General features: G+C 40.0%; 1 protein-coding gene across 1 annotated transcript in view; it reads right to left on the bottom strand.

Moving 5' to 3' along the window:
* RSU1 (Ras suppressor protein 1) overlaps positions 1 to 27,930 on the bottom strand; it is a 225,022-nt gene that overhangs the window by 136,666 nt on the left and 60,426 nt on the right. The window contains exons 5-7 of the mRNA XM_003831179.6: positions 25,307 to 25,425; positions 23,357 to 23,439; positions 22,978 to 23,092 (exon numbers count right to left, since the gene is read on the bottom strand). Of these exons, the coding sequence (XP_003831227.1) occupies positions 22,978 to 23,092; positions 23,357 to 23,439; positions 25,307 to 25,425 (317 nt within the window). The remainder of the gene's footprint in view (positions 1 to 22,977; positions 23,093 to 23,356; positions 23,440 to 25,306; positions 25,426 to 27,930) is intronic.

Raw genomic sequence — 27,930 nt, forward strand, 5'->3', positions numbered from 1 at the left:
TGTCAAAGATTGTTTGCAAAAACAGCTGTGATCATCCCTCCCTCTCCTCTGTACCTTCCATGCCCTTGGTGTTTCCTTGTACACTGGCTCTGGGCCTAATCAAGTGAATTGCTTTGGTCAATAGAGAGGGCATTAGCAAATGTGAATGTAACAGACTTGGAAAGTGCTTGTGTACCTGGGCTTATGTCTTAGTCCATTTTTGTGTTGCTATAATGGAATACTTGAGGCTGGGTAATTTATAAAGAAAAGTGGTTTATTTGGCTCCTGGTTCCACAGGCTGCACAAGAAGCATGGCGCCAGCATCTGCTTCTTGTGAGGGCTTCAGGAAGCTTCCACTCAAAGCAGAAGGGGAAGGGGAGCTGTTGTGTATAGATGACAGCGAGAGGATGGAGGGATAGATGGAAGGGAGGTGCTAGGCTCTTTTTAAGAATCAGCTCTCCTGGGGACTCATAAAGCAAGACCTCACTGGTTACCATGAGGACACACCAAGCCATTCAAGAGGGATCCGCCCCAATGTCCCAAAGACCTCCCACCAGGCCCAACCTCCAGCACTGGGGATCAAATTTCAACATCAGATTTGGAGGGGACAAACATCCAAACTGTATCAACTTGCACCTCATGCACGTGAGCTGTACCTTGTACTATCCCTGGAAGAGACCACCATGTGAACAAACCCAAGCTAGCACATCAGAAGGCGTGAGAAGCCACCCGGAAGAGAAGTGCAGTGCCTTGGACAACGGTCTGCCAACCACCACAGATGAGTGAGACCATCCTAGGGTACCCTATTAGCCAACCCCCCAGCCAACCCCACATTCAGGAGAGAGCCCAGTAAATATCAGCTTAGACAGTTCTGACAAAATTGTAAGATGGTTTTGTTTTAATCCACTAGATTTGGGGGTTTTTTTTGTGCAGCAAAAGGTTACTGGATATAATCTATAAAGCTAACACCAACACACTGGAGAAATTATAAAAAATAAAACACAAGTAGAAAAATAAAATCACTGAGAATCCCAACATACACGGATGTTAACCAATAATTTTTTCATTTATTTATGCACCTATGTGAATATTCTCTGTAACTGGAATCACACTGTAAAGCAATGTTGTTGTTTTTTTTCAGCGAGACTGAGTCTCACTCTGTCGCCCAGACTGGAGTGCAATGGCGTGATCTTGGCTCATTACAACCTCCGTCTCCTGGGTTCAAGCGATTCTTGTGCCTCAGTCTCCGAAGTAGCTGGGATTATAGGTGCCCGCCACCATGCCCAGCTTATTTTTGTATTTTTAGTAGAGACGGGGTTTCACCATGTTGGCCAGGCTGGTCTAGAACTCCTGATGCACCTGCCTTAGACTCCCAAAGTGCTGGGATTACAGGCGTGAGCCATAGCACCCGGCCTTGTAAATGCAATCTTATAATGTGCTATTATAAGTATTCTCATGTCATTTTATGTTCCATCATCTACTAGTTAATTTAACCATTTTTATATCAAGGTGGCTCAAAGCTTCTACTGTTAAAAGTACTGTGGCAAATGAAACCCCGTCTCTACTAAAAAATACAAAAAATTAGCCAGGCGCGGGGGTGGGTGCCTGTAGTCCCAGCTACTTGGGAGACTGAGGCAGGAGAATGGTGTGAACCCAGGAGGCGGAGCTTGCAGTGATCCGAGACAGCACCACTGCACTCTAGCCTGGGCAAAAGAGCGAGACTCCGTCTCAAAAAAAAAAAAAAAGAAAAAAAATACTCTGGCAAGAAACATATTTATACTAACCTTTTCTGAGTTCCTGATTATTTCTTGATGATAGAATTCCAAGGGAGCTTACTGCAACAAAAGGTTGGAAGCTTTTACAGTGCCTGGCATATACTCCAAAAATGGGTCTAGAATTAACACGCTAATTTACAATCCAACAGCAATGCATGAAAATGTCTATTTCACCAAACCTTTACTATCACTTTGCATTATCATTTTTAAAATCTTCGTTAATCGATATTCTAAAAAATAGTAACTTGTTTTCATCTGCATTTCATTGATTGCTACTAAGGCTGACCAGTTTTTTATAGGCTTGGTCATTGATCTTCTCTTGTGAAATATCTGTTCTTGCTCATTTTTTTTTTCTACTGAGGTATAAAAAGTAGCTTTCTGCCATTTATCTCCAACACTTTTGAGAGTGGTTAAGATAAGCCGATACTGTTGGGACAGGGCAGAGATATTTAATCCCAGGTCCCATGGTCAAGTATATACAATTTTTCCTAGACAGAATCTATGGCTTTCATTGACTTCCTTAAGGGGCCAATGGACTTATAAACTCTGAGAACCAACTGGGCTAAATGAGGAAGTACAGTATCAGTAGCTTCCACCCAACTGATGCCTCAGTATTACCCAACTAGTCACAGAAGACCTAACTGAATGAAAAGCAGGAGTTCTGATGAGTGCTCATGGAAAGTACACAAAGGGACAGAGACCATAGCCTAGTAACAGTTTAAATTTATATTCAAGTCATGAAATGTAATATATACCACTGCTTTGCGTTTTCTCTTACCATTGTTGATTCTGCTATGTGCCAGCTAAGGTCTCACCTCTACTTGCTGTGGACTGAGTATTTATGACCCCTCCAAATCCATATGTTAAAGCCCTAAGTGCTAATGTGTTGGTATTTGGAAGTAGAGTCCTTGGAAGAGAATTAGGTCATGAGAGTGGAGCCCTTATAAATAGGATTAGTGCTCTTATAAGAACAGACACAAGAAAAATGATCTCTCTGCCACGTGATGATACAGAAAGGATGTGTCACCTGGGACCAGAAAGAGAGCTCTTGCCAGGAAATGAATTAGCCAGCACTTTGATCTCAGATTTCCCAGCCGAAAGAACCATGAGAAATAAATTTCTGCTGTCTAAGTCACCCAGTCCATGGTATTTTGTTATAGCAGCCCAAGCTGACTAAGATACTGCTGAAGCTTTTTTAGACTATCTCAAGCCATGATGATTTCTACCCAGGCTACATTTCTACTGCAGTGATACCTGGTGTTCCAATTTAACAGGTTAACTATTGTTCAGGTTTCACTAGGTTAGTAGCTCTGTTAGAAACAGAACTGGGTCATATCTTGTGTGTCTTTCAGAAAGGCTTACGAAGATATTAGATAAGAATTTAATAAACATTTCATAGGTTCTTAACCACTTCTGCAGAAGTGGTTAAAAGCTCTTGGTTAACTTCCAAGGTTGAAAGCAAGGATGGAGTTTGATAAAGTCTACCTGCATGGCTTTGACAGGTTACTCTAAGCTTAACACAGCAAGTTGAGAAATAACAGTCTGCAAGATGTTATAAAGTTGGGCAACTAACTTTTCTGCATTCTCTTATAGCAAATTACAGCCGGCAAAGTCTTTTAGATAGCAATTGCTTTCAATTCCTCATCTGTAAAATGGGAAAAAAGTAACTCCACCTCATAGAAATATCTTATTTAAGATGACCTATCTTAGGGAAGATAAGCACTCATAAATGGACTATTAGTATCATCAGCCATCATCGTTACTAGGCAAATATTTTCACCTATATTCATTTCTAAAAGCTGGTCAATTTAAGGCACTGAAATGCAAAGTTATATAAATCTTATTAAAATAGAAAACCCGGCTGGGCATGGTGGCTCATGCCTGTAATCCCAGCACTTTGGGAGGCCGAGGTGGACGGATCACCTGAGGTCAGGAGTTCAATACCAGTCTGGCCAACATGGTGAAACCCCATCTCTACGAAAATTAAAAAAAAAAAAAAAATGAGCCAAGCGTGGTGGCAGGTGCCTGTAATCTCAGCTACTCAGGAGGCTGAGGCAGGAGAGTTGCCTGAACCCAGGAGGCAGAGGGTGCAGTGAAGTGACATCACACAATCGCACTCCAGCTTGGGTGACAGAGTGAGACTCTGTCGCAAAACAAACAAACAAACAAAAACAGAAAACCCAATGTTATTCAAAGTGGTGTTTGCTATAGTTCAAGTAGTGATCAGCGAAAACTCAAAGTCTGAAGCAACAGAAAGCTGTGATAAATTAGGGCTCAAAGAACTGTTATAAAGGCTATGACACAGATGCAAAAATTTTTGTGAAAGAAGTAGGTGAACTGCTAAAGTAAAAAACGTATATATACTGAGCATGCAGAAATTCTAGAATATCTATTAAAAGCTTGAATGAGCTTGAATGAGAAGAACAAGCTGAATTTTTTGGTCACTGTCCTAGGAACACAGCAAGTTGAGAAATAACAGTCTGCAAGATGTTATAAAGTTGGGCAACTAACTTTTCTGCATTCTCTTATAGCAAATTACAGCTGGCAAAGTCTTTTAGATAGCAATTGCTTTCAATTCAATCAACCAAAATGACCAATGAACCTTTAACACTAACCATTGATCTTGCTAATTACGTCTGCCACTATATCAGCTTCTTTTGTTCCCAGTCAGCCCTCTTCCAACACGATTCCAATTGCTAAATTGTCAGAACAGACAAAGTGACAGATTTAGTGTTTCATTGGCAATTTATATAACTGACTGCAACACTGTTGTAGTGAATCATGATTTATTTGTCTCACATTGCAGCACATAACCTTTTAAATGCAAGGGGGAAGAAAGCCAACACCTCTTTAAAGTTTAATATGTGACCATCTACCACTACATCCTATGATCTGAAAGAGAGCAGATCAAATGAGTGATGTATTGCTTTTCCCTTTCAATACCTATAACTTCCTGCACTAGGCATTCATGCATCCTGTGCTCACACACTCTTCTTCATTTGCATGTGATTCAGAGGGAAATCTGGTAGATATACATGAATGACATCTATACCAGTCAGTGGATGCAACCTAGAATAAAGGGTTACAATGATGAATATTTGGGGTGGGAATTCTGTACTAAAGGGCACATGCGTGGATATGGGGGCATCTTAAAACTCTCCAAATTAGATGTAAAATGTCATATGTGAAAATATATATTGGGGGGTTTATCTCCATAGGTTTCGCTTGTTTCTTAAAGATTTTTGAAAAGATGAAAAATAATGGCTTAAGGAAACTTGACTTATTGTTGCAATAATGAAAAAGAATGATAACATGAATAAGCAGGTGAACAATGAAACAGTATCACAGGATATCAAGTTTTACACCAAGGCTCAGCAGCAAAAAGTAAGAAACATGAGAAATGGTTGGTGTTATGGGCTGAATTCCATCCTAACCCTCAATATCTCGGAATGTGACTATTTGGAAATGGTGACTTCACAGAGATGATTTAGTTAAAATGAGGTCATATGAGTGGATCTTAATCCAATATGACTGTTGTCCTTATAAGAAGGGCAAAGCTGAACACAGACAGGTACTGAGGGAAGGCACAGTGAAGACACAGGGAGAAAAGGGCCACCCACAAGCCAAGGAGTGAGGTCTAGAAAAAATCATTCCCTTAAACCCTCAGAAGAAACCAATTCTGTTATTTTGACATTAGACTTCTAATCTCCACGAACACAAGAAAATTTATTTCTGTTGCTTAAGTCACCCAGTCTTTGGCACTTTGTAATGGCAGACCCAGCAAACTAATACAGTTGGTCTCGGCTATAATAGTGCATTAACAGATAAGTTAAAAAGCAATAAAGACCAAGAAATTATCCTAGGGGTTAAAAACTTGTTAATACCAAGAATAAAGATGAAAATGGTCTTAAAGAACATGTGTACATAACATGAAGTCTGATATGCATCCTAATACTGCTATGTCTGCTATGGAATCCAGCCAGTGAATGCAGGGTTGAGGGAATGACCTGAGCAAAAATAACCTCTGGCGGTTGTGTAAATGGGTAAGAAAAGAGCAGAAAAATAATTATACCTTTCCACATTGGCAGTTATCAAAAATTAATCCAGACTTTTGCTTCTGGCATTCTGAAGTAACTGGACAAAACGTATAATAGAAATGCTTCTAGATATTGGGCAATGTATTAGTCCATTCTCACACTGCTAATAAAGACATACCCAAGACTAGATAATTTATAAAGGAAAGAGGTTTAATTGAGTCACAGTTCAGCATGGCTGGGGAGGCCTCAGGAAACTTACAATCATGGCAGAGGGGAAGCAAACATGTCCTTCTTCACGTAGCGGCAGCAAGAAGAGGTGCCAAGCAAAAGGGGAAAAACCCCTTTATAAAACCAACAGAGCTTGTAAGAATTCACTATCACAAGAACAGAAGCATGGACTAACAGCCCCTATGATTCATTTGTCTCCCACTGGGTCCCTCCCACATGTGGAGATTATGGAAACTACAATTCAAGATGAGATTTGGGTGGGGGCACAGCCAAACCATATCAGGAAACAAGCAGCACAGGACTATGATGCATGAGGGAAGGGAAATGAGTAAGGAAAACTCCACATTCACTCTGGTTTTCTCTGAGAAGCATTTCCAGACAGCTGTGCAAGAGTGGATCAAACAATACAGTGGCAATGCTGAATTGAAAGGACAGAAATCAGAGTTTGAGGCTACTCAAGGAGCTGGAATTTGTGGGGCAAGGAGGGCATAGCAGGAAAGGAGCTATGAAGAAAAAGAGGCCCAGAAAGCTGCACGGGAATTCCCATGAATCTTTGCCAAATATTAACTACAATCTTCAGGACAAGACTCCTAAAGGCTGGGAAAGAAAAAACAAAAACTACCAGGGAAAGACCAACTACGAGGAAGATATAACTACCAGGGAAAGACCAATTACAAGGAAGATATAAGCTAAACAATCACTGGAGTTTTCACAGAACTAGAAAACACTCACACTCTGATCAGCCAGAGAGTAACGATGTTACTAAGCACCCTGGTCAAGAGGTAGTAATTCCAGAAGTCTTAAGATTAGGGTTAATATAGCCCAGGAGTAAAGACTAGTAAGGACCAAGTCTAACAGGCATTAAAAACCAGCCCTGAAAGAATCAAGCTAACCAAAAATTAACGACCTGCTAGAATGAAACCCAACAGACCATAAAAAAAGACAAAAAGAATTCATACAACCAAAAATGTACTATTCTTAATGTCTACAATACAGTAAAAACCAAAAACCAAAAAACAAAAAAACCCACAGAAAACTAGACATGCAGAGTAAGAGGAAAAAAGTGGCTTACAAACAAAAGAAAAATCCATCAATGCAAACAGAATCAGAAATTACATTACCAGATAAAAAAGTTAAAACAGCAATTTAAAATATGTGCAAAGATTTAAAGAAAAACATGAACATAATAAGGAAATAAATAGCATCTAAATTGAAAAATGAAATTATAAAAAGAGCTATACCTTGGATACACTTGGAAGTGAAAAATGCAACATCTGAAACAATAAATCTTACTGAATATGCTTATCAGGAGATTAGACACTACAGAACAAAAAAAATCACTGAACTTAATGACAGTGCACAAGAAACTATCCAAACTGAAGCCAAAAGCTGGATGGTGGGGGAGGGGAGGGGGGAAGATGATGAAAAGAAACAAAACAAGATAAAAAGTTTTGTATAAGTGACCTGTGGAAGATATCAAGTGATCTAACATAAGAGTAATGTAAGTTCCAGGAGAGGAGAGAAAGATGGGAAATCAATCAATCAATTTAAAAAAAGGCTGAAAATTACTAACCTACCAACCAATCAATTAATTTTAAAAAATGGCTGCAAATTTATCAAACTTTATGAACACTATAAACCCATATATGAGACAAGCTCCATAAAACTGTCAAAAAGAAATAAAGAACATGTTACATGAGAAACTGCTAAAACCCAATGATAAACAGAACATTTTAAGAGGCCACAGAAAAATGGACACAGAGAACAATGTAAGAAAGACACTAAAACAATGCAAACCAGAGACAAGAAAACACCCTTGAAGCAAGGTAGAAGTAAAAAAAATAAAAAACCTGTCAACCTAAAATTTCATATCCTGAAAAAAATTCCTCCAAAAACTGAAAACAAAATAAAAATATTTCAGATAAACAAAAGCTAATTAATGACCAAAAAGAACTGTACTACAATAAATACAAAAGAAAAAATTCTTCAGGATAAAGGCAAATGATACCAGATGGAAGTGCCTATCTACATCAAGGAAAGAAGAGCATCAGAAACGGTAAATAGAGAAGCGGCAGTCAATGTAAAAAACTTTTTCCTCCTCTCTAAAGTTATTTAAGAAAACTAACTTAAGGAAAAAAAAAAACAATATTACTGGGAGTTATAACATATCAACTAATGTAACCTAACATTTATGGAACACTGATGGGGCACATAAAATTTTTAAGTGTGCATGTAAAATTCACCAACTAGAGAATATGCAGGCCCATAAAACAAATCAACAAATTGTGAAGGATTAGAATTATATAGACTATGAATTTTGATCAGGACATAATTTAAATTAGAAATCAGTAACAAAATGTTTCGGATATCTCCAAATACTTGAAAACAAACAAATTCTCAATTTCTAAATAACAGGCCCCAGGTCTTACAAAAGAAAATATTTGAAACTGAATGATAATGAAATTACAGAATGTGTGAGATGCTGCTAAAACAACTGAGAAAAACTTCTAACTTGAAATGCTTACACTAAAAAAGAAGAGGCCAGGCACAGTGGCTCACGCCTGTAATCCCAGCACTTTGGGAGGCCAAAACAGGCAGATCACGATGTCAGCAGATCGAGACCATCCTGGCTAACAGAGTGAAACTCCGTCTCTACTAAAAAAAAATACAAAAAATTAGCTGGGCCCGGTGGTGGCCACCTGTAGTCCCAGCTACTCAGGAGGCTGAGGCAGGAGAATGACATGAACCCAGGAGGCGGAGCTTGCAGTGAGCCGAGATAGCGCCACTGGACTCTGGCCTGTCTGAAAGAGCAAGACTCTGTCTCAAAAAAAAAAGGAAGAAAAACTGAAAATCAATCACGTAAGCTTTCACCTAAACAAGCTAGAAAAATCACAGCCAGCTGTACTCAGAAGAAGAAAAGCAAATCATTGAAATACAAAACGAAGAATAAAATAACTCAGTGAAACTACAATCAGCTATTTGGACCAATCAATCAAAGGAGGGAAAAATGGAAAACATAAATTAACAATAAAAATGGGGACAATACAGACTAACTCGGAAGAAATGTACTTTTAAAAAAAAAATTATTTTAAGTTCCAGGATACCTATGCAGAACTTGCAGGTTTGTTACGTACGTATACATGTACCATGGTGGTTTGCTGCACCTATCAACCCATCAACTAGGTTTTCAGCCGCACATGCATTAGGTATTTGTCCTAATGCTCTCCCTCTCCTTGCCCCTCACCCCCCAGCGGACCCCAGGGTGTGATGTTCCCCTCCCTGTTGTCCCTGTGTTCTCATCATTCAACTCCCACTTATGAATGAGAACATGTGGTGTTTGGTTTTCTGTTCCTATGTTAGGCTGCTGAGAATGATGGCTTCCAGCTTCATCCATGTCTCTGCAAAGGACATGAACTCATTCTTTTTTATGGCTGCATAGTATTCCATGGTGCATATGGACCACATTTTCTTTATCCAGTCTATCATTGATGGGCATTTGGGTTGGTTCTAAGTCTTTGCTATTGTAAATAGTGCTGCAATAAACATACATGCACATGTATCTTCATAGTAGAATGATTTATAATCCTTTGGGTATATACCCAGTAATGGGATTGCTGGGTCAAATGGTATTTCTGGTTCTAGATCCTTGAGGAATTGCCACACTGTCTTCCAGAATGGTTGAACTAATTTATACTCCCACCAAGAGTGTAAAAGTGTTCCTATTTCTCTACATCCTCTCCAGCATCTGTTGCTTCCTGACTTTTTAATAATCACCATTCTAACTGGCATGAGATGGTATCTCATTGTGGTTTTGATTTGCAAGAAATGTACATTTTCTTCCCTTTTTTTTTTTTTTTTTTTGAGAAAGAGTCTCGCTCTGTCGCCCAGGCTGGAGTGCAGTGGCGCAATCTCGGCTCACTGCAAGCTCCGCTCCCAGGTTCACGCTATTCTCCTGCCTCAGCCTCCTGAGTAGCTGGGACTACACATTTTCTTTCTTTCTTTCGAGGTGGAGTTTCACTCTTGTTGCCCAGGCTGGAGTGCAATGGTGTGATCTCAGCTCACTCCACTTCCTGGGTTCAAGCAATTCTCCTGCCTCAGCCTCCCGAGTAGCTGGGATCACAGGTGTGCACCACCACACTCGGCTAATTTTGTATTTTTTGTTGAGATGGGGTTTCTCCATGTTGGTCAGGCTAGTCTCGAACTCCCGAACTGAGGTGATCCACCCGCCTCAGCCTCTCAAAGTGCTGGGATTACAGGCGTGAGCCACCGTGCCCGGCCAAAATGTACATTTTTAAGACATGAGAATTACCAAAAGACTCTAGAGGAAACAGAAAATCTGAAGAGCCTTATATCAAAAAACTGAATTCATAATTCAAAACTTTCCCACAAAGAAAATTCAAGACCCAGATGGCGTCAATAATGAATTCTTTCAAACATTCAAAAAAGAAAAACTATCAAATTTTACTCATTTTATGAGACTTGATAGTCCTGAAACAAAAACTATACAAAGATACTATAATACCAGAAGAAAACTACAAACTAATATCCCTCATGAATGTGGAAAAATTTTAAGTAAAATACTAACAAATGAAATCCAGAAATATATAAAAAGGAAGATACAAAAAATAAAAGCCACATAGACATAGAAAAGGCATTTGACACAATTCAACATTTCATGGTAAATCATTCTGCAAACAAAAAATAGAAGGGCATTTGTAAAATCTGACAAGGGTTACACAAAAAAATCTTACAGATAACATAATATTCTATGGTGAATGACTGGATGCTTTCCCCTTAAGATTTAAGACAAGGATGTCTGCTCTTGCCATCTATATTCCACACTGTACTAGAAGTTGCAGCCAAAGTAATTGCCAAGAAAATAAAATTAAAGACATCCAGATTGGAAAGGAGGAGGTAAAACAGCTCTCATAAAGAGAAAATTCTAAGGAATCCACTAAAAAACAATGAGAATAACTGAGTTCATAAGGTTGTAAAATATAAAATCAATACAATATCCACTGTCTTCCCACATACTAGCAACCAACAACCCAAAAGTAAAATTAAGAAAATAATTTCATATATAATAGCAACAAAAATAATAAAATGCTTAGGAAAAAATTTAGCAAAAGTATAAAAAACTGTGAAATCTACAAAACATTACTGAAATAAATCGAAGATCTAAATAAATGTAAAAAAATCCCATGTTCATGGATCTGAACTGAAGCCTTCATATTGTTGAGATTATGATAATCCCTGAAATAATCTACAAATTCGGTGCAATTTCTACCAAAACATAAGTTGGCTTCTTTGTATAAATTAACAAGCTGATTCTAAAATTCATATGGAAACTCACAGGCCTCAAAATAGCTAAAACAATCTTGAAAAAGAATAACAAAGTTGAAACTAACATGCCCCAATTTAAAAACTTACTACAAAGCAACAGTACTAAAGATAGTGTGGTACTCGCATAAGGATAGACATATAAATAAGTGAAATAGCATTGAGAGTACAAAAATAAAACTATATATCTGCTGTCAATTGGTTGTTGACAAGAGTGCCAAGACCATTTGATAAAAAGAGAACAGTCTTTTCTACACATGGTGCTGGAACAACAGGACAGCCACAGGCAAAAGAATAAAACTGAATCCTTAGCTCATATCACATACAAAAATTAACTCAAAATGGATCAAAGATATAAATGTAAGAGCCAAACTATAAAACCCTTAGGGCTAGGAGAGATGGACGGATTGGAGCGAGAAAGAAAAGGGTATGGCGTTTCATTTTGAGGTAACAAACGATGTTCTAAAGTTGTGATAATGGTTGTACAACTCTGAACATACTAAAAAACACTGAATTGTACACTTAGAATGTATGAATTGTGTGGTATGAGCTGCAAAAATATTCAGGTGAAAATTCCAAGGAGAGAGCAAAGATCATGAAAAAGTGAGAGGAGGTTATTGACAGCGGCTCATGAGTGAGTGAGGGTGATAAGTAGCATGGAAACCATGGGTGCCAGATGGGCCTTAAATATTCCTAGGGAACACTGAAGAGCTCTAATTGACAAAGGCATACAATCCACTCTGTAATTTTCTAAGATCACCTTGACTACGGGGTGAAGAATGGATTGTAAAGGGAAGGTAGGAAGCAGGAAACCAGTTGGGAGGTTATTCTAGCAACCCAGGTGAGAGATGAGGGTGGCTTAAACCAATGTCTTGGGGAAGCTTACATTCTAGCAGCCATTTTGTAATGTTTATTTGTGCAGCTGTTTCTTTCTTTCAAAGATTTTCTTCATGAAGGTAAGGGTTATGTATGTTTCATTTAACCAGTGCTCCCCAAACTGAACTGATTACAGAAATATAATGTATATGGGGTTGGAAGTCAGATTCTGATATGGTTAAGATGGATTCAATAGGGGCTGTCCAAGGAGAAGAGCTGATATTTTTAAAACAGCAAATATAAAAGGCAACAGAGAGTACTGGGTGTGTTAAAATCACTCTACGTATGTTGAAAAAATGAGCATAAGCTTATTTACTAATATTAGAATGCTATCACCTAAAACTTCACAGGAGTATAAATGGTACAATTAGATGCTTTTGTGTAATGGGTAGTCAACTTATGGAATTAATACTCAGTTGAAAATGTGAAGAATTCTGGAAAGGTCTAAATATAAATACGAAAGACTGATCCATGATGTCACGGTAAGGCCTAGATTTCTGGTGTTGACAACATGAGGGACAACTGTCACCCACTTCACTCCTTTCGAACTCCCACTGCAGTCTGAAAGAAACTCACACTCATACACGCATGCAATACCATTTGGGTCTGACTCAGTATAATCTTGCTTTTTTTTTCTTTTAACATAGGAACACTATAATATATAGGAGACGCCTCAAAGGGAGAGGCTACATAAATATAAGATATTATATATGTATTGAGGTGATAACAACTGTATTTACAGACATGCCTCTGGAATTAAAAAAAAAAAAAATTAAATCTGGAACGTTAGCACTGCCGGCATTTCTCCCAGGGCAAAATACATTTAGCATCCTATTAAATCAAAGGAAGTCCACTGCACACAGTGGCAAGCTTTTCCAGCTGGTGTTAACACAGATTGATGCACATGTTCAATCACGCTGAACCTGACGCTGGGCTTCCTGAAATTTATACTACAAAACGGAAACGTTTTATGTGTTGCAACTTCCCAACCCCTTTAAGGCAATAACTCACCAGGCAGAAATATAATTCACTTAGCATTTTAAAAATCCATGCTGAAAACATTTTCTGGGGCTAAAGATTTCACTGAAATAGAATATATAAAATGGAACTTGTTAAAAAATATCATGTAGGAGACTGGACGGGAGTCATTTTTGATTATCAGTGAAGGCCAGGGGAATCAAAGGATATGGTATGATTTTTTGTGAAGTATGGCAAAAGAAATATTAATGCAGAAACAAAATGTAGGAGCATGCAATAAAATCCAAGTCAAAATTCAAAGTTGGGTACAAATATTCTATTCCCAACATTTTCTTTTTCAAATAAAATTAAGGCATATATTTGGAACCACAGCAATCTGTCATCTAATAATAAATTAGGCCTTTTTATTGGCTCAGTTTTGACACATTGATGGGTATACCATTGGGAGGAATGCTTATTTTTGAATTAGGAAGATCTGAACTAAAAACTGGATTCTGTCTATAATAAGCCATGTCAATAATGTGGCCTTAGGCAAGTCACAATCTCCCTTGGTCCCATCATCTTTAAAAAGAGGCCAGAGAGCTCTCCTTGCCTACATTATACAACTGAGATTAAGTGCATGAAACTCTTCTGCAAATTACGATATTCTGCACAAAAACTAAGCTATGTCTGTAATTATATCTAGCTTAAAACTAATCTGAAAAATGTTAGTGATCAATTGACAAATTCAACCTTATTCATGCGAAAGTGGCACAGTTTACAATTCCATAAAGAACATCCTTGTCACTTACTGCTCTATCTATTAAGCTAGACCTTCTTTTCATAGTAATAGGATTTAGGCAAGAAAACCAATTCTGATAAACAACATAAAGCTGCCTTGGGTTGGGGAAGGTAATTACCCCGAATCAAAAATCTAGTCTAAAAAAATTAACTTTTTTATTATGTATTTGGAGTCTGCTTATTCTAGACATAGTTAATAATCACACTGCATCTTTTCTTAAGGAAATAGTTAAAAGATTTAGCCAGGTGGGTGCCTCATTCCTATAATCCTAACATTCTGGGAGGACAAGGTGGAAGGATGGCCTCAGCTCAGGAGTTCGAGACCAGCCTGGGCAACATAGGGAGACTCAATCTCTAAAAAAGTTAAAAAATTAGCCAGGCATGGTGATGCATGCCTGTGGTCCCAGCTACTTGGAAGGCTGAGGTGCAAGGATCACCTGGGCCCAGAAGGTCAAGGCTGTAGTGAGCCATGATCATGCCACTGCAAGCCAGTCCGGGTGACACAGAGCAAGACTCTGTCTCAAAAAAAAAAAAAAAAAAAGAAAGAAAGAAAAGATTTCATATGAGAGCTGAACTACTTTGTCGAACTCCAGAAGAGACTTCTTTTTCTATAATGCTTTTAATTTATAATATAATAAAGATTTCAAAAGATGGATTTATATAGCATATTTTAAACATGAAATAAATTACTAATATGTAGACAAGTGACAAAAGCATTATAGTGTAGGCACACAACTGATATAACAAATGAAGCAATTGGTTCAGAACAGTGGTTGTTATCATGAATTCTGGGAGAATAAAAAAAATCCCCAATGAAATAAGCGCTGTCACAAAAGGTAATGTTAAGACAGTGAGAAATTAAACAATTAGAAAATAATGTTGTCACTTGCAGAGAGGTAGTTTAAGATCTTAATATGGATAAAGAAGTGAGTCTAACCAGTTAGTGCAAGTACTACAAAGTACCCAACACTTACTAGGAACAAGTTAATAATCATATAAAGGATGTCAAAAAGGAAGAATTGAATGAATGGGCGAATGAGTGAATGAAACAACCAATGGTCCAACCAAAAAGCCAATCAGAGCTTTTTACACAGAACAACCAGAACTTGCTCCCAGCCTCAATATAACACTCCCAAGAAAGGCACAGACTTGGAAAATTGCTTGTAATTATAAAATTCTTAGGATGGGTGGACTGCAGGCATACTCTTCTTGCTATGTCTTTTGTCCACCCTGAGTACTGGCCATGCAGAATCCCTTCATCTGAGCTCCTCCCTCTTGCCCCTTCTTTTCCCTCGCTTTTCTCTTCTGACCCTTCCTATGTGCCTCAATTTTCACACAGGAGGATAATTCCCAGCCTTTCTTTTATCCACAGGATACACTGACCAATCCCACTGTGTGAGGTGAGACTTTGGCTTTGGATCTACTCTGTTGTTTCTTTCTCACTAGGCACTCGGTAACTAACTGCCTCTTCCCTGTCAAAAGGGTGGGGCTGGGGTGACCTCTCTGCTTAGACTGTTTCAGAAGAGCCCAGGTTTCAGAAAGTTGGTCTCTAAACAGTCAAAGTTTAATAGCATAAATATCCACTGTGCCCGTATGTGTATGTGTGTGTGTGTGTTCATTTACCTAACATTCACTGAGCAGCTGTACTCATTCCTGAATCAAGGCTAAATTCTTTAAGCAGATTATCCTTTTAATCCTCACAAAGACACCATGAGGTGGGAGCTGGTATTATCCTCATTTTACATGAGGTACAGAAGGGAGGTAAAATAACGTTATCTGTTCTAGTCCGTTTTCACGCTACTGATAAAGACATCCCCGAGACTGGGCAATTTACAAAAGAAAGGTTTAATTGGACTTATAGTTCCACGAGGCTGGGGAGGCCTCACAATCATGGTGGAAGGCAAGGAGAAGCAAGTCACATCTTACATGGATGGCAGGAGCCACAAGAGAGGGCTTGTGTAGGAGACCCCCATTTTTAAAACCATGAGATCTTGTGAGACCCATTCACTATCACAAGAACGGACCAGGAAAGACCCGCCCCCATGATTCAGTCATCTCCCACCAGGTCCCTCCCACAATGCGTGGGAATTATGGGAGCTACAAGATGAGATTTGGGTGAGGACACAGAGCCAAATCATATCAATATCTGAAGGTCACAGAACAAGGCAGTGGGAGAGTGAGGTTTGAACCCAAGCCTAGTGATGGAGAGTCCAGCACTTAACCTCTATCCTCTACTGTTTACATTTAAAAAATGTTTTAAACCTCTGGATAAAATAAATGGGAACCAGTTGACAGAATGACAATAACAGAAGAGAAGATAAACAAGACACTTATAATCAGGGACTTAATTGACCAAACAAAGAATACTGGATTTTCTTCTTCCCTGCCTCAGAAAAGAAAGTTATTTTTCTTTAGCTTCTTAATGTCCACAGGAAAACGATTAAGAGATATAACAAGAGATTTTTGACTGTACATCCACTCATTGTTAATTCTGTTTATTCTGGAGTATATAATTGAGAGGAAATTCTCAATTCATAACATCCTTTACTCTCTGAAGGGGATTAGTATTTGTTTCCACTCTTCACAAGTATGCTAGAAAATACTATGCTTCTCATAGTTACTGTAGTAAAAAATGCTATCGATTGTGGGCACAAATTGCAGGGCACTAAGCTGGCTAGCCCCAGGTGTATGCAGCGTTGCAGACATACGTCCCATAGGCTGCTGGGATTGGTGCAAATAAGGTTTTGATGTCTATAGCACTTTGTTTTGTTGCATGCCGAGCAGACCAATGTGATTTTTTTTTCCTCTTCTCCAAAGGCAAAATTATCTGGGTAACAAATGCGGGACAAGAGGTCCCATTACTGCCTAGAAACCAAGAAACCAGAAACGATTCCAATTCAGAACAAGCAGCAGAAACCATGGAATGCTCAGGAAAGAGAGTTAAGCAAAACACAGAATCCAGATCTTCAGCTCACACAACAGCAGTCTCATCGGCAGGTGAGAAAATGTAGAAATGGAATAGAAAACTGCTAACAAACCCCAGCTGACGTCACCAGCTCCCAAATCACTTTTTTTTTTTTTTTCTGGGGCTGTTGACCTATTCTGAGGATTGTTCAGGGTATGCATTGAGTTTCCTTTCTTCACTACCAACGCAGGATTTTTATCCTCTCTACTAATTAATTCTTCAAAGAAATAATATATAAAAGAACAAAAAAGGGGTGAAAGTTCAGTTAGCCACACGGCTGGCTGCTTTTTAGGAGTCTGGATGCTGGCTGAAAATACTGGGCAAAAAGAGACTTCTGCATTCAGGCAGGCTCCAGAGGATATTTCAGTTATGTGCATTCCACTGTCCTGTCCTGGCCGAGTTAACTGCATATGTCAGGAAAAAGAGAATAATCCCCCAATCCCCATCTGTCTCGTAAGAGAACCCCTTTTCCCTATGAAGCTAAAACACACCACACAGCTCCAGCAATGGGGAGCCATCTGTGGTGTCAACCGAGGTGGCCACAGTCCCTGAATGGCCACGGATGTCTGCCTGGGAGTCAGCCCCACCCATAAACATCCTCGATCCTTCTGGCTTCAGTGTTTAGGAACCACAGTGCTTCAGGCTCAATCATTCACTCTCTGCAGTCACACACAAGGGATCTCATCCAATTTGTAGTCTTAAATGTATGCTGATAATGCCCCAAACTATATATGCAGCCTAGACTTCTCTTCTGGACTCTAGATTCTTATACCCTATTGCCTTCTCAATGAGCCTAGACGTCTCTTCTGGACTCTAGATTCTTATACCCTATTGCCTTCTCAATGAGACACCCCTAAGGCATCTCAAATTTAACATATCTGAGGCTCAGGTCAGGATGACCTCCTCTCCTCAATCCCTCTCCTCATCTACTCTTCCTAAAATCTTTCCCAGCCTTCCAGTTGCTTAGACCAAAAACCTCACAGTTAACCTTAACTCTCTCACCCCTCATCTAAACTGTCACCAATTCCTGTTAGTTTTGCCTTTGAAACAGATCCAGTATCCGACCATTACTTCTACCACTACCACTACCATTTGGATGAAGCCAGCATCTACTCCCACCAGGATTGCTATGATAGTCTCCTATCTCTCAGACTCTCCACTTCCACCCTTGCCCTCTGCCCTCCAGCCTATTTTCAGCACAGCAGCCAAAGAACTCCTCTGAAAAACAGTCAGGGGCTACACACCATGGCTCATGCCTGTAATCCCAGTGCTTCAGGAGGCTGAGGCAGGAGGATCACTCAAGCCCAGGAGTTTGAGACTAGCCTGGGCAATACAGCAAGACCCCATCTCCACAAAAAACTGAGAAAACCAGTGGGGCACAGTGGTGCACGCCTGTAGTCCCAGCTACTTGGGAGGCTGAGGCAGGAGGATGGCTTGAGCCTGGGAGACAGAAGCTGCAGTGAGCTATGACTGCACCACTGCACTCCAGCCTGGGTGATCACATGAGACTCTGTGTCTAAATAAGAAAGTCAGATCATGCTATGCCTTTCCTCAAAACCCTTCAATGTCTTCCCATTTGTATCAGTTTCCTTTTGCTGCTCTAACCAATGACTACAAGCAGTGGCTTAAAATAATAGAAATCTAGTCTCTTACTGTTGTAGAGTGCACAAGTCCAAAAACTGGATTTTATGGAGCTAAAATTGAGGTGCCAATAAGTCTGCATTCCTCCTGGAGCCTTCGGGATTGCAGGCGGGAAATCCAGCTGCATGCCTTTCCAGTTTCTGGAGGCTGCCTGTACTTCTCGGCTCGTGGCCCCTTCCATGAGTGACTCCAGCCTCTTGCTTCTGTCACCACGTCTTCTACTCCTACCTCTGACCCTCCTTCCTCCCTCTTAGGAGGCCCCTTGTGATTACACTGGGCTCACCTGGGCAATCCACGATAATCTCCCCATCTCAAGACTCCAAAGTCCATAAGTAAAGTCACTTTCCCTATATAAGGTAACAAATTCTCACATTCTGGTGATTAGGACGGGAGCATCTATAGGAGCGCCCATTTCACCCGGAGTAAAAGCCCAAGTTCGGACAATGTCCTACTAGTTCCCATGTGAACCAGACCCCATTTCCTGTCTAAGCTCATTGCTTACAACTCTCTCCCCTTCACTCACTCTGTTCCAGCCACACTGGCCTTGCTCTTCCTCAACACAAGCCCACCCAGGACCTTTGCACTAACCATTCTCTCTGTCAGGGGACCTCCCTCCTTCCTTTAAGTCTCTGCATAAAGGGCACCACCCTATGAGTGAGGGTTTCTCTGATTACCCGTTCCCCAGCTGGGCTCTCCCTTCCATGCTCCATTTTTTTCCCAGAGCTCTTAATACCACATATCTGTCATTCATATTCTCTCTCTCTTTCTTTTGTCTTCTCCCACTAGAACATCATCAATAACGCATGTTCTGTCTCTTGTTCTAATCCCTAGCAAATACCAGGGGCTCAACAAACAGTTGTTGAATAAGTGACTCTTACTTTACCGGAAAAAGCAAGTTCCTTGGACTCAAAGGTCTGCCCTCAAATAGGAACTTAACCTGAATGAATAAATGAATGAATGGGTACACGAGACTCAACTTACATCTCATTTCTTATAGGTATTTAGACTAATATGAAAGCAAGTGCTTTACTACTTAAGAACCAGACATAACAGTTTAAATAGCTTATTCAAAGACACACAGTAAAGGTAAAGTAATACAATCACATATTAAACCTCCAGCCAAGCCCCTGACTTTATTTTGCTGTGTCCCTGTATGTTCTCAGACCTGATAAATCAGAACTCGCCTGGATTCTCTTGCTTGGCTCAAATACCAGTACCAAAAAGGTTACAAGTCAATAAACTCTGGATTTATTATGAAAGGAAATTTCACAGAAATCTCAAAAGCATTTATCTCGTGTATTCAGATATGTAAAAAATATACAGGGAGAGATCATCATCCACACTTTAAAACACCCCCAGAAGCAAACCTGCAGCATAAGCTTCATATGCATCACCAGTGCCCAGCACTGCCCGTCAGCCAGCCCGGAGCAGCATCCAGATGGTCACCTCAGGTCTTGGGGTCACAAAAAAACCAAAGACGATCCCATCCTGGGGCGTGTTTACTGAGGGGAAAGAGACATGGGGACAACGCAACTGGCTTGGAAAGGGCCAGCAATTTGTCTTGCAGAGGCCATCTCAGCTGCATTTTGCAAAGTGTTATGCTAGCCTTGCTCACATGCCGGCAAAGCCCACGCCAACTCACCATCCAGCAACATCTCTCCGCCTGCCTTTTCGGGAGAGTGTGCTGGGGTTGTGTTTTGTTCAAACTTGGAAACTGCATTTCTAGGAATCCTCTTACCAGCATATGGGTGGGAAAAAGGACCTCACCATGATCAGGAAGCTGGACCCAGAGGAGGGACTGTCAGGTTCAAATCTCACCTGAGTCACTAGGTGTGTCCCCACAGACTTGTCACCAACCAACTCTCTCTACGCCTCAGTGTCCTCATCTTTAAAATGTCTCCTTATAATTCTTACGATAATTATAGGTGATATTGCAGGAAAAACATTTACAGTGCCTTGCAATTCCAGGCCTTAATAGATACTATCTATTATTATAATAGCTGTTACTGTATTAGTATTATACTAATCTTGACTTTTAAAAAAAAATCACCATTCAAAAATAAATAGTCCATTTGTCTTCATCTTGAGTTTTGCTTGTGACAGTGACTTCTAAAGGTTTATCACTTACTTACAACTGTTTGTCTATAATCAGGAAAAACTGCTATCAGGCAAATGTTAAGATTAAGCTTTTCTACATATGGCTGGCAAAAATAAAGTCATTTAAAGCCTTCCCCCTCAATTCTACACCTGAATAAAAATATACATGATTTGTTAATGGAAAGCCTTACAGAAATGTTGAACAAATATTACCTCATGCAGTATTTAAATAAGATAAGCAAAATGAGTAAGATTTTAAAATATATACATAGGCATGCGTAGGTTCAACTAGACATTTTTGTGGCAAATTACTGTCTGATAAAATAATTGTTTAATATCCTACGTTGCCTCACTGCTTGAAAAATGAAATAAGATCAAATGACATCAAAATACACATTTATTTTTCCGTTTCTACTAACCACACTAACCAAGCATACATGTCAGAGGCATTAAGTGAGCTTTACACCAAGTTATAGAAGAATTCACCTCACACAAGGAGATTCTGATTTAGTAGGTTGGGGAGGGAGCAAGTTTTTGAGTTCTGCAGAAGCTCCCCAGCTATTACTTATGCTAACATCTGTGGTTATTAACCACTGTAGAAGATCTCCTTTTTTTTTTTTTTTTTTTCCTTTTAACAAGGTCTTGTTCTGTCACCCAGCCAGGAGTGCAGTGGCACGATCACTGCTCACTGCAGCTTTGACCTCCCAGGCTCAGGTGATCCTCCCACCTCAGCCTCCCGAGTAGCTGGGACTACAGGCATGCACCACCACGTCCAGCTAATTTTTTGTACTTTTTGTAGAGACGGGGTTTCACCACGTTGCACAGGCTGGTCTCAAACTCCTGGGCTCAAGCTATCCGCCTGCTTTGGCCTCCCAAAGTGCTTGGATTACAAGTGGGAGCCACCGTGCCCAGCCCAAGATCTCTCTTTTAACAAGAAGTTTTTTGCCTTGAAAATGTTTGCAAAAAGCGTTTCTTGATTCTGTCACCCTACTCCCAAAGCAACACTTGACTACTTGCAACTCAGTAAAGAGAAGCGTTGAGTTGCTCCTCAGCCCTTAAAAAATCATTAAATAATCCTCTGGGTGGATTTTTAACACTAGCAAGAGAGCTAAGGGAAACGGCAAGAGAGGAGGCGGGACTTCCCAGCTGGTCCACGAAATCACGTGACTGCCTTCCCTTTAGACTAATATGGCTGCCAACAGAACTCTAGGTGCTGATAGGCGTGCTCTGTGTCTCAGTCTTCCTATGCGTAACCATTAGCCACATGAGCCTGCTCATAACCTTCCTAACGTCCTGTCATCCAAGGTCCTTGCTTCATTAATTCAGTCAGTGTTTTCTGAGCACCTACTGTACCCGAGGGAACAAATAGAAAAATGTCCCTGCCCTCCTGATGACTGCATTCTAATTTCTAACAAATGGCCTCTTCAAACCGCCAAACTTGTTTAAAGAACTGCTTCCTCAATGTGTTTCTTAAAAATGATGGTATTTTGGAGTAGAAAAGCAAATAATCACAGTTTGAGAAAACAATGCGGTTCAAAGGATTGAAGAAATGAGAGGCTATGGAGGGTCTGCACAAGAAAAGATAAGGGAACTCGTGAACCTTTTGCAGTGGAACGAAGCAGTAACAGAATTACTGGCTTGGAGGTTATTTCTGGCGGGGGACATAAACCCACCCTGAAAATAGGAACGACCTGGCAGAGAAACAGGATTAGGATTCAGCAGCCAGGAGTAGGATCCATTCCCAGCAAGAACATATTTAACAATTCCTACTAGAGATGGGATCAGGAGAGAGGCAAATCACGACCCGCAGAGGTATCAACATGTTCAAGTAGCCGTAACAACTACTTTAACTATTTGGTAAAAGTTTTTCCAGGTCAATAAAAATTTAAGGGGTTAAAAAGTAAGAGTGATACTTAAAGTTATTAATAACCAACCAAGACCCAGAAAGCTTACCCAGCTAGTCAATGAGGAGCCAGGGATAAGGCTCTTATTACTAATCCCATGCTTTTCCCACTACATCACGCAGGGAGCTGAGCGGGGTCATCTTTCATCAGCAGTTTCTAAGACACGGGACACTACAGCTGCAGAACACAGGATCGGGGAAGGTCAAACCTATAACAGCTAACTCTGGTCAATGACAAATGGTTCTCAAATGATCAGCATCGTGTGCCTAGGTGGAGAGTGTTTGCCAAGAAGAGGACAGAGGTTGTTCAGAATTGCTACATTAGGATAATTGTTATTCATGAAACCCAGAACTAAGTTCATTCATCAGCAACCTTACCTAGTTCTGGGGGCAGAACGGTGAGGCGGTTCCCCTGAATGTGGAGCTCTTTAAGCTGGGTAAGCTCCCCGATTTCCTTAGGCAGCGAGATCAGGTCGTTATCCCTAAGGCTGAGCTAAACAGAAGAAAACAAGTTGTCAACATATTTACACATTAAAAGGTGCTCCACAGAAACTCTCATCCTCTATGTCCTCTCTTCTACTAAAGCTCAATCCTTTCCATGTATTTACAAGTGCCGGCAGATAATCAAGAAACACTATCAGGAGTAGTGGTTTATTCCCACAAAACAAACCTTACTCCTGCTCAAATTGACTTGATTCTACCCCTACAAGGCTGCAGCAGTGAATTGATTTTCTAAGAATTTAGATAAATTACTTACTATCTGCAACTTTGTGAGCTTCCCAATATCTGGCGGCAGGATTTCAAAATCGTTGTCACTTAGATAGAGTGCACGCAGGGTGGCTGCAAATTAAACAGCAATATATAAACAGGGTGGCATGGAACACAACCATTTGAGGTCTGATCAATACGAGGGAGTCAGCTTTGATTAATAACCCTGGCTTGGTGAAAAGCCTTTGACATACCTAGGGCTCCCAATAATAACAAGCAGGTCAAACTTAGATTTACTGGCTTATTGTGTAGCTGGTGTGTCCAGGAAAACATCTATATCCAAGAGGAATGACGCAATTAACAACTGTGGGCGCCAGCATTTTGGGGCACAGAGTTTCAGCACATTTTCAGAAAAGATTGCTATTCTTCTCATAGATTACTTTTGATTCACATTTATTTCTCCATTTGCATCCAAAGTAAAACAAAGAACACTACTGTGCCACTTTTATGGATACCTACGGCAAAAGGGTTCTTTCAAGAGAATACAGCTCTGTTAAAATAGACCTTTTCCTATGTAAATAGCACTGTGTTACAAATTAATGGAAGGCTTTCTGGTGATGGAGGCTATAACCACAGCTCATCAGTTCCATAATCTGACTAATTATTACTACGTGTTTCTACAGCCTTAAGGACAAAAGTAAATGAAGACAAAGAGGCTAAAATAATGACACGAAGTTAACAGAGTAAATCCTAACTTAAGGAGAATATCAGTAGTCAGAAATTTGTTCATAATTATTACACAATGATAATACGATTCCAACCTACTGAAGGCTAAAATTCTAAAGCATCTGTTTATCTTCAACCAAAAAAGCTGAGTATAATTAGATACATGTTTTGTTTACCCGTATTTATTTTTTAGAGACAGAGTCTCGCTCTGTCACCTAGGCTGGAGCGCAGTGGGTCACTGCAGCCTCAAACTCCTGGCCTCAAGCACTCTTTCTACCTCAGCCTCCCAAGTAGCTAAGATCACAGGCTCATGCTACTATGCCTGGCTACTTTTTAAATTTTTATTTCTAGAGACAGGGTCTCTCTATGTTGTCCAGGCTGGTCTTAAACTCCTAGCCTCAAGTGATCTTTGTAGCTCAGACTCCCGAGAACTGCATGTTAATATAACATAATAAAAATAGTTGCTCCACTGCCCAAGAAAATACTTTATAGTTGGTTTCATGTGCTTGAGAAAGTCATAGAAAGGTAATGTACATAAGGTAAAAAATAAAATTTTAGAGACCAGCTCTGAAAATTCAGATTTTCTGAATGCCACGCAAGTTACTATTTGAAGAAATAGAACACTGATTTAAGGGAAGCAAACCTTGTCCAAAATAGTGCATGAGTTCCCAGAAGAAGTCATTTTTTAATTTTCAAAAGCATCTCCAGCAAGAAATTTGTTTGCATATGAAAGAATAAAGTGTGTTCACCTGTGGCCAATAATTTCTTAATGCCTGTGTACTGGATAAATAGGTCAATAAGAGTACTTTTTAAAAGGCTGAAAATAAGAATACTGGCTGGAAAATTTAAAAATTGTGTTACTGGTTTATTAATAAATATTTTTAATAAATAATTGGTTGGAATATCCTGGGCAAATATCCTACAAAGAATTAATAGCAACATAGGAAGATACTTTTTTTTTTTTTGGCATGCTATTTAAAAAGAAAGTCAAGTCTCTTAGCTAAATGTGAGGCTTGATCTCATTTAGGTATATAATCTCTCTCAGAATGTTGATATGACATTACTAAGTCCACTTCAGCCCAATGGTGTCACATAACGATATATCAAATGCACATAATGCTGAGCTACGAAGGAATATTCAAAAGGAGTCTCTAAAGAAAAAATTATCTCTGTCCAATAATTTCTCTTGTAGTTTGGGTCCTGGCAAATAAATTTCCCTCTCAGAACGCAAAGTACAAGGTTGAGGAGATTTATAGAATTGAAAGTTTCTTACTCAGGTAGAAGAAGTTTCCAGGAAGAGAATTTTCGCTCAAGTTGTTGTAAGTCAAGTCCAGAACCTCAAGAGCTGGCAGGGAGCCGAAGCCTCGTGGCAAAGTGTTCAGCCTGTTCATGCTGTTGCAGGGGGACAAAAATCTATGTCATGACACCAAAGACACGTTCATACAGACTATCAAGGGCACCTCTGTTTCAGACGCTGAAAGTTTAAGACAGTGCCATGATCCTAGAGTCACTTTATACTTTATTTTTATTTTTTATTTTTTTGAGACAGGGTCTTACTCTGTTGCCTAGGTTTTAGTGCAGAGGCATGATCTCAGCTCACTGCAGCCTCAACCTCCCCAGGCTCAAGCGATCCTTCCACTTCAGCCTCCCAAGTAACTGGGACCACAGGTGCACGCCACCACGCCCTGCTAATGTTTGTATTTTTTGCAGAGATGGGGTTTTGCCATGTTGCTCAGGCTGGTCTCAAACTCCTAAGCTCAAACAATCCTCTCACCTAGGCCTCCCAGAATGCTGGGATTACAGGCGTGAGCCCCCATGCCCATCCTTTTTTTTTTAATTAAAAAAAGCATTTATTTAATATTTACAATGACAAAGATTGTACATACTTATGGTGTACAACATGATACTTCTGATGTATGTATAATACATCGTGGAATGGTTTAAATCACACTATTTAACATATGAACTGCCTCATATGCTTGTCATTTTTTTTGTCTTTTGTGGTGAGACTGCTTAAAATTCACTCTCTTAGCAATTTTCAATTATACCACATATTGTTATTAACTGCAGTCACCATGATGTACAATCCATCTCTTGAACTTATTTCTCCTAACTAAAATTTCATGTCCTTTGGCTAACATCTCTGCAATTCCCCTCTCCCTCCAGCCTGTGGTAACCATTTTATTCCCTGTTTCGATGAGGTTTACTTTTTTACATTCCACATATAAGTGAGAAGGTGTGGTATGTTGTCCTATTTAGGCTAATAATTTCAGTCAGACAGCTTACATGTTCTTGAAACACTTGAAAATTTCTTAGTTGTTATTTTCCTCCAACGGTGAAACTTAATCACTGCTTTACACAAAAACTCAAACCATTACAAAATATCTTTCCTTGTAAAGAACAACTTCCCTATGAACGTAGTGATAATATCTCAAAATATACACATGAAGCTTTGTAGTTTTCAGGCTTTTGCTTGATTTCATTCCATTTATTCCTTTTTTGGAGGGAAAATCTTTTTTTTGTTCTACAACTGCTAACACTGAAAATTATCTTCAATTAGAATGGTGATGGCCAGGGGCTGGAGGGAGGGGGAATGGAGAGGTGTTGTTTAATGGGCATAGGATTCAGGTTTGCAAGATGAGAAAATTCTGGGGATTGGCTGAACAACAATGTGAATACGCTTAACACCACTGAACTGTCTACTACAAAGACGGTACATTTTGTGCGCATTTTATCACAACCTAAAAAATTTTTAAATCATACAACTGACCCTCGAGCAACATGGGTTTGAACTGCCTGGGTCCAATGACACATGGATATTTTTCTTCTGCCTCTGCCACCCCTGAGACCGCAAAACCAACCCTCCGCTTCCTCCTCAGCCCACTCAACATGAAGAGGACGAAGAACTTTAAGATGATCCACTTCCACTTAAAGCACAGTAAATGCACTTTCTTTTCCTTATGACTTTCTTAATAACATTTTCTTTTCTCTAGCTTACTTTATTGTAAGAATGCAGAATGGAATACATGTAACATAAAAAAGATGTGTTCATCAACTATTTCTAGTTTTGGGAAGGCTTCCAGCCAACTGCAGGCTATTAGGAATTAAGATTTTTCGGAGTCAAAAGTAACATGTGGATTTGTGACTGCGTGAGTCATTGTGTTGCTCCCTCAACCCACGTGTTGCTCAAGGGTCAATTGTGTGTGAGTGTGTGTGTGGGGTGTGTGCTGTGCGTGTGTGTGGTATTGTGTGTGGTGTTATGTGTATGTGTATCTGGGTGTTTCGTGTGGTGTGTGAGGGGTGTGGTGTGTGAGGGGTGTGGTGTGTGCAGGACGTGTGGGGGGCTGTGTGTGGGGGGATATGTGTGTGGTGTGGGGTACGTATGAGTGTGGTGTGGTGTGTGTATAGGGTGTGTTTGGGGGTGTGGTGGTGTGTGTGTACGCAGTGTGTGTGTGGTGTGTGTGTGGGTGTGTTTGTACACGGTATGTGTGTGTGCTGTGGGTGTGGTGTGTGTGGGTATGTGTGTGTGCGCGTGTGTGTGTGTGTGTGGGCGTGTCTCCAATGAAGTCTAAGGGAATTTTTTTCTACACTATCTTTTATCCTTTCTTCAAGCCCCTTATTTTTCTTAATGCAGTTCCCTTTGAGCATACTTAAAAGCCAATTTTTTAAAAAAAACTTTAATAAAAGTTGACAGATATTGAAAGTTGGAAGGGACTGTGACAATAAAAATCATTCTAGCCATCGATCCTTCTCCTAACACTTTCAGCTCTGTCCAGCCCTACCAAGAGGGCCTCACCAGAAACAGCTGACAGCAGAGGGGGCAACCAAAAGGGAAACGCGGGTTCCCCCTGTCAGGCAGAAAATGTCCCAGACAGACTACACCCAGCAAAACTACCT

This window comes from Pan paniscus, chromosome 8, assembly GCF_029289425.2.
Source record: "Pan paniscus chromosome 8, NHGRI_mPanPan1-v2.0_pri, whole genome shotgun sequence".
NCBI classification, from domain to species: domain Eukaryota; kingdom Metazoa; phylum Chordata; class Mammalia; order Primates; family Hominidae; genus Pan; species Pan paniscus.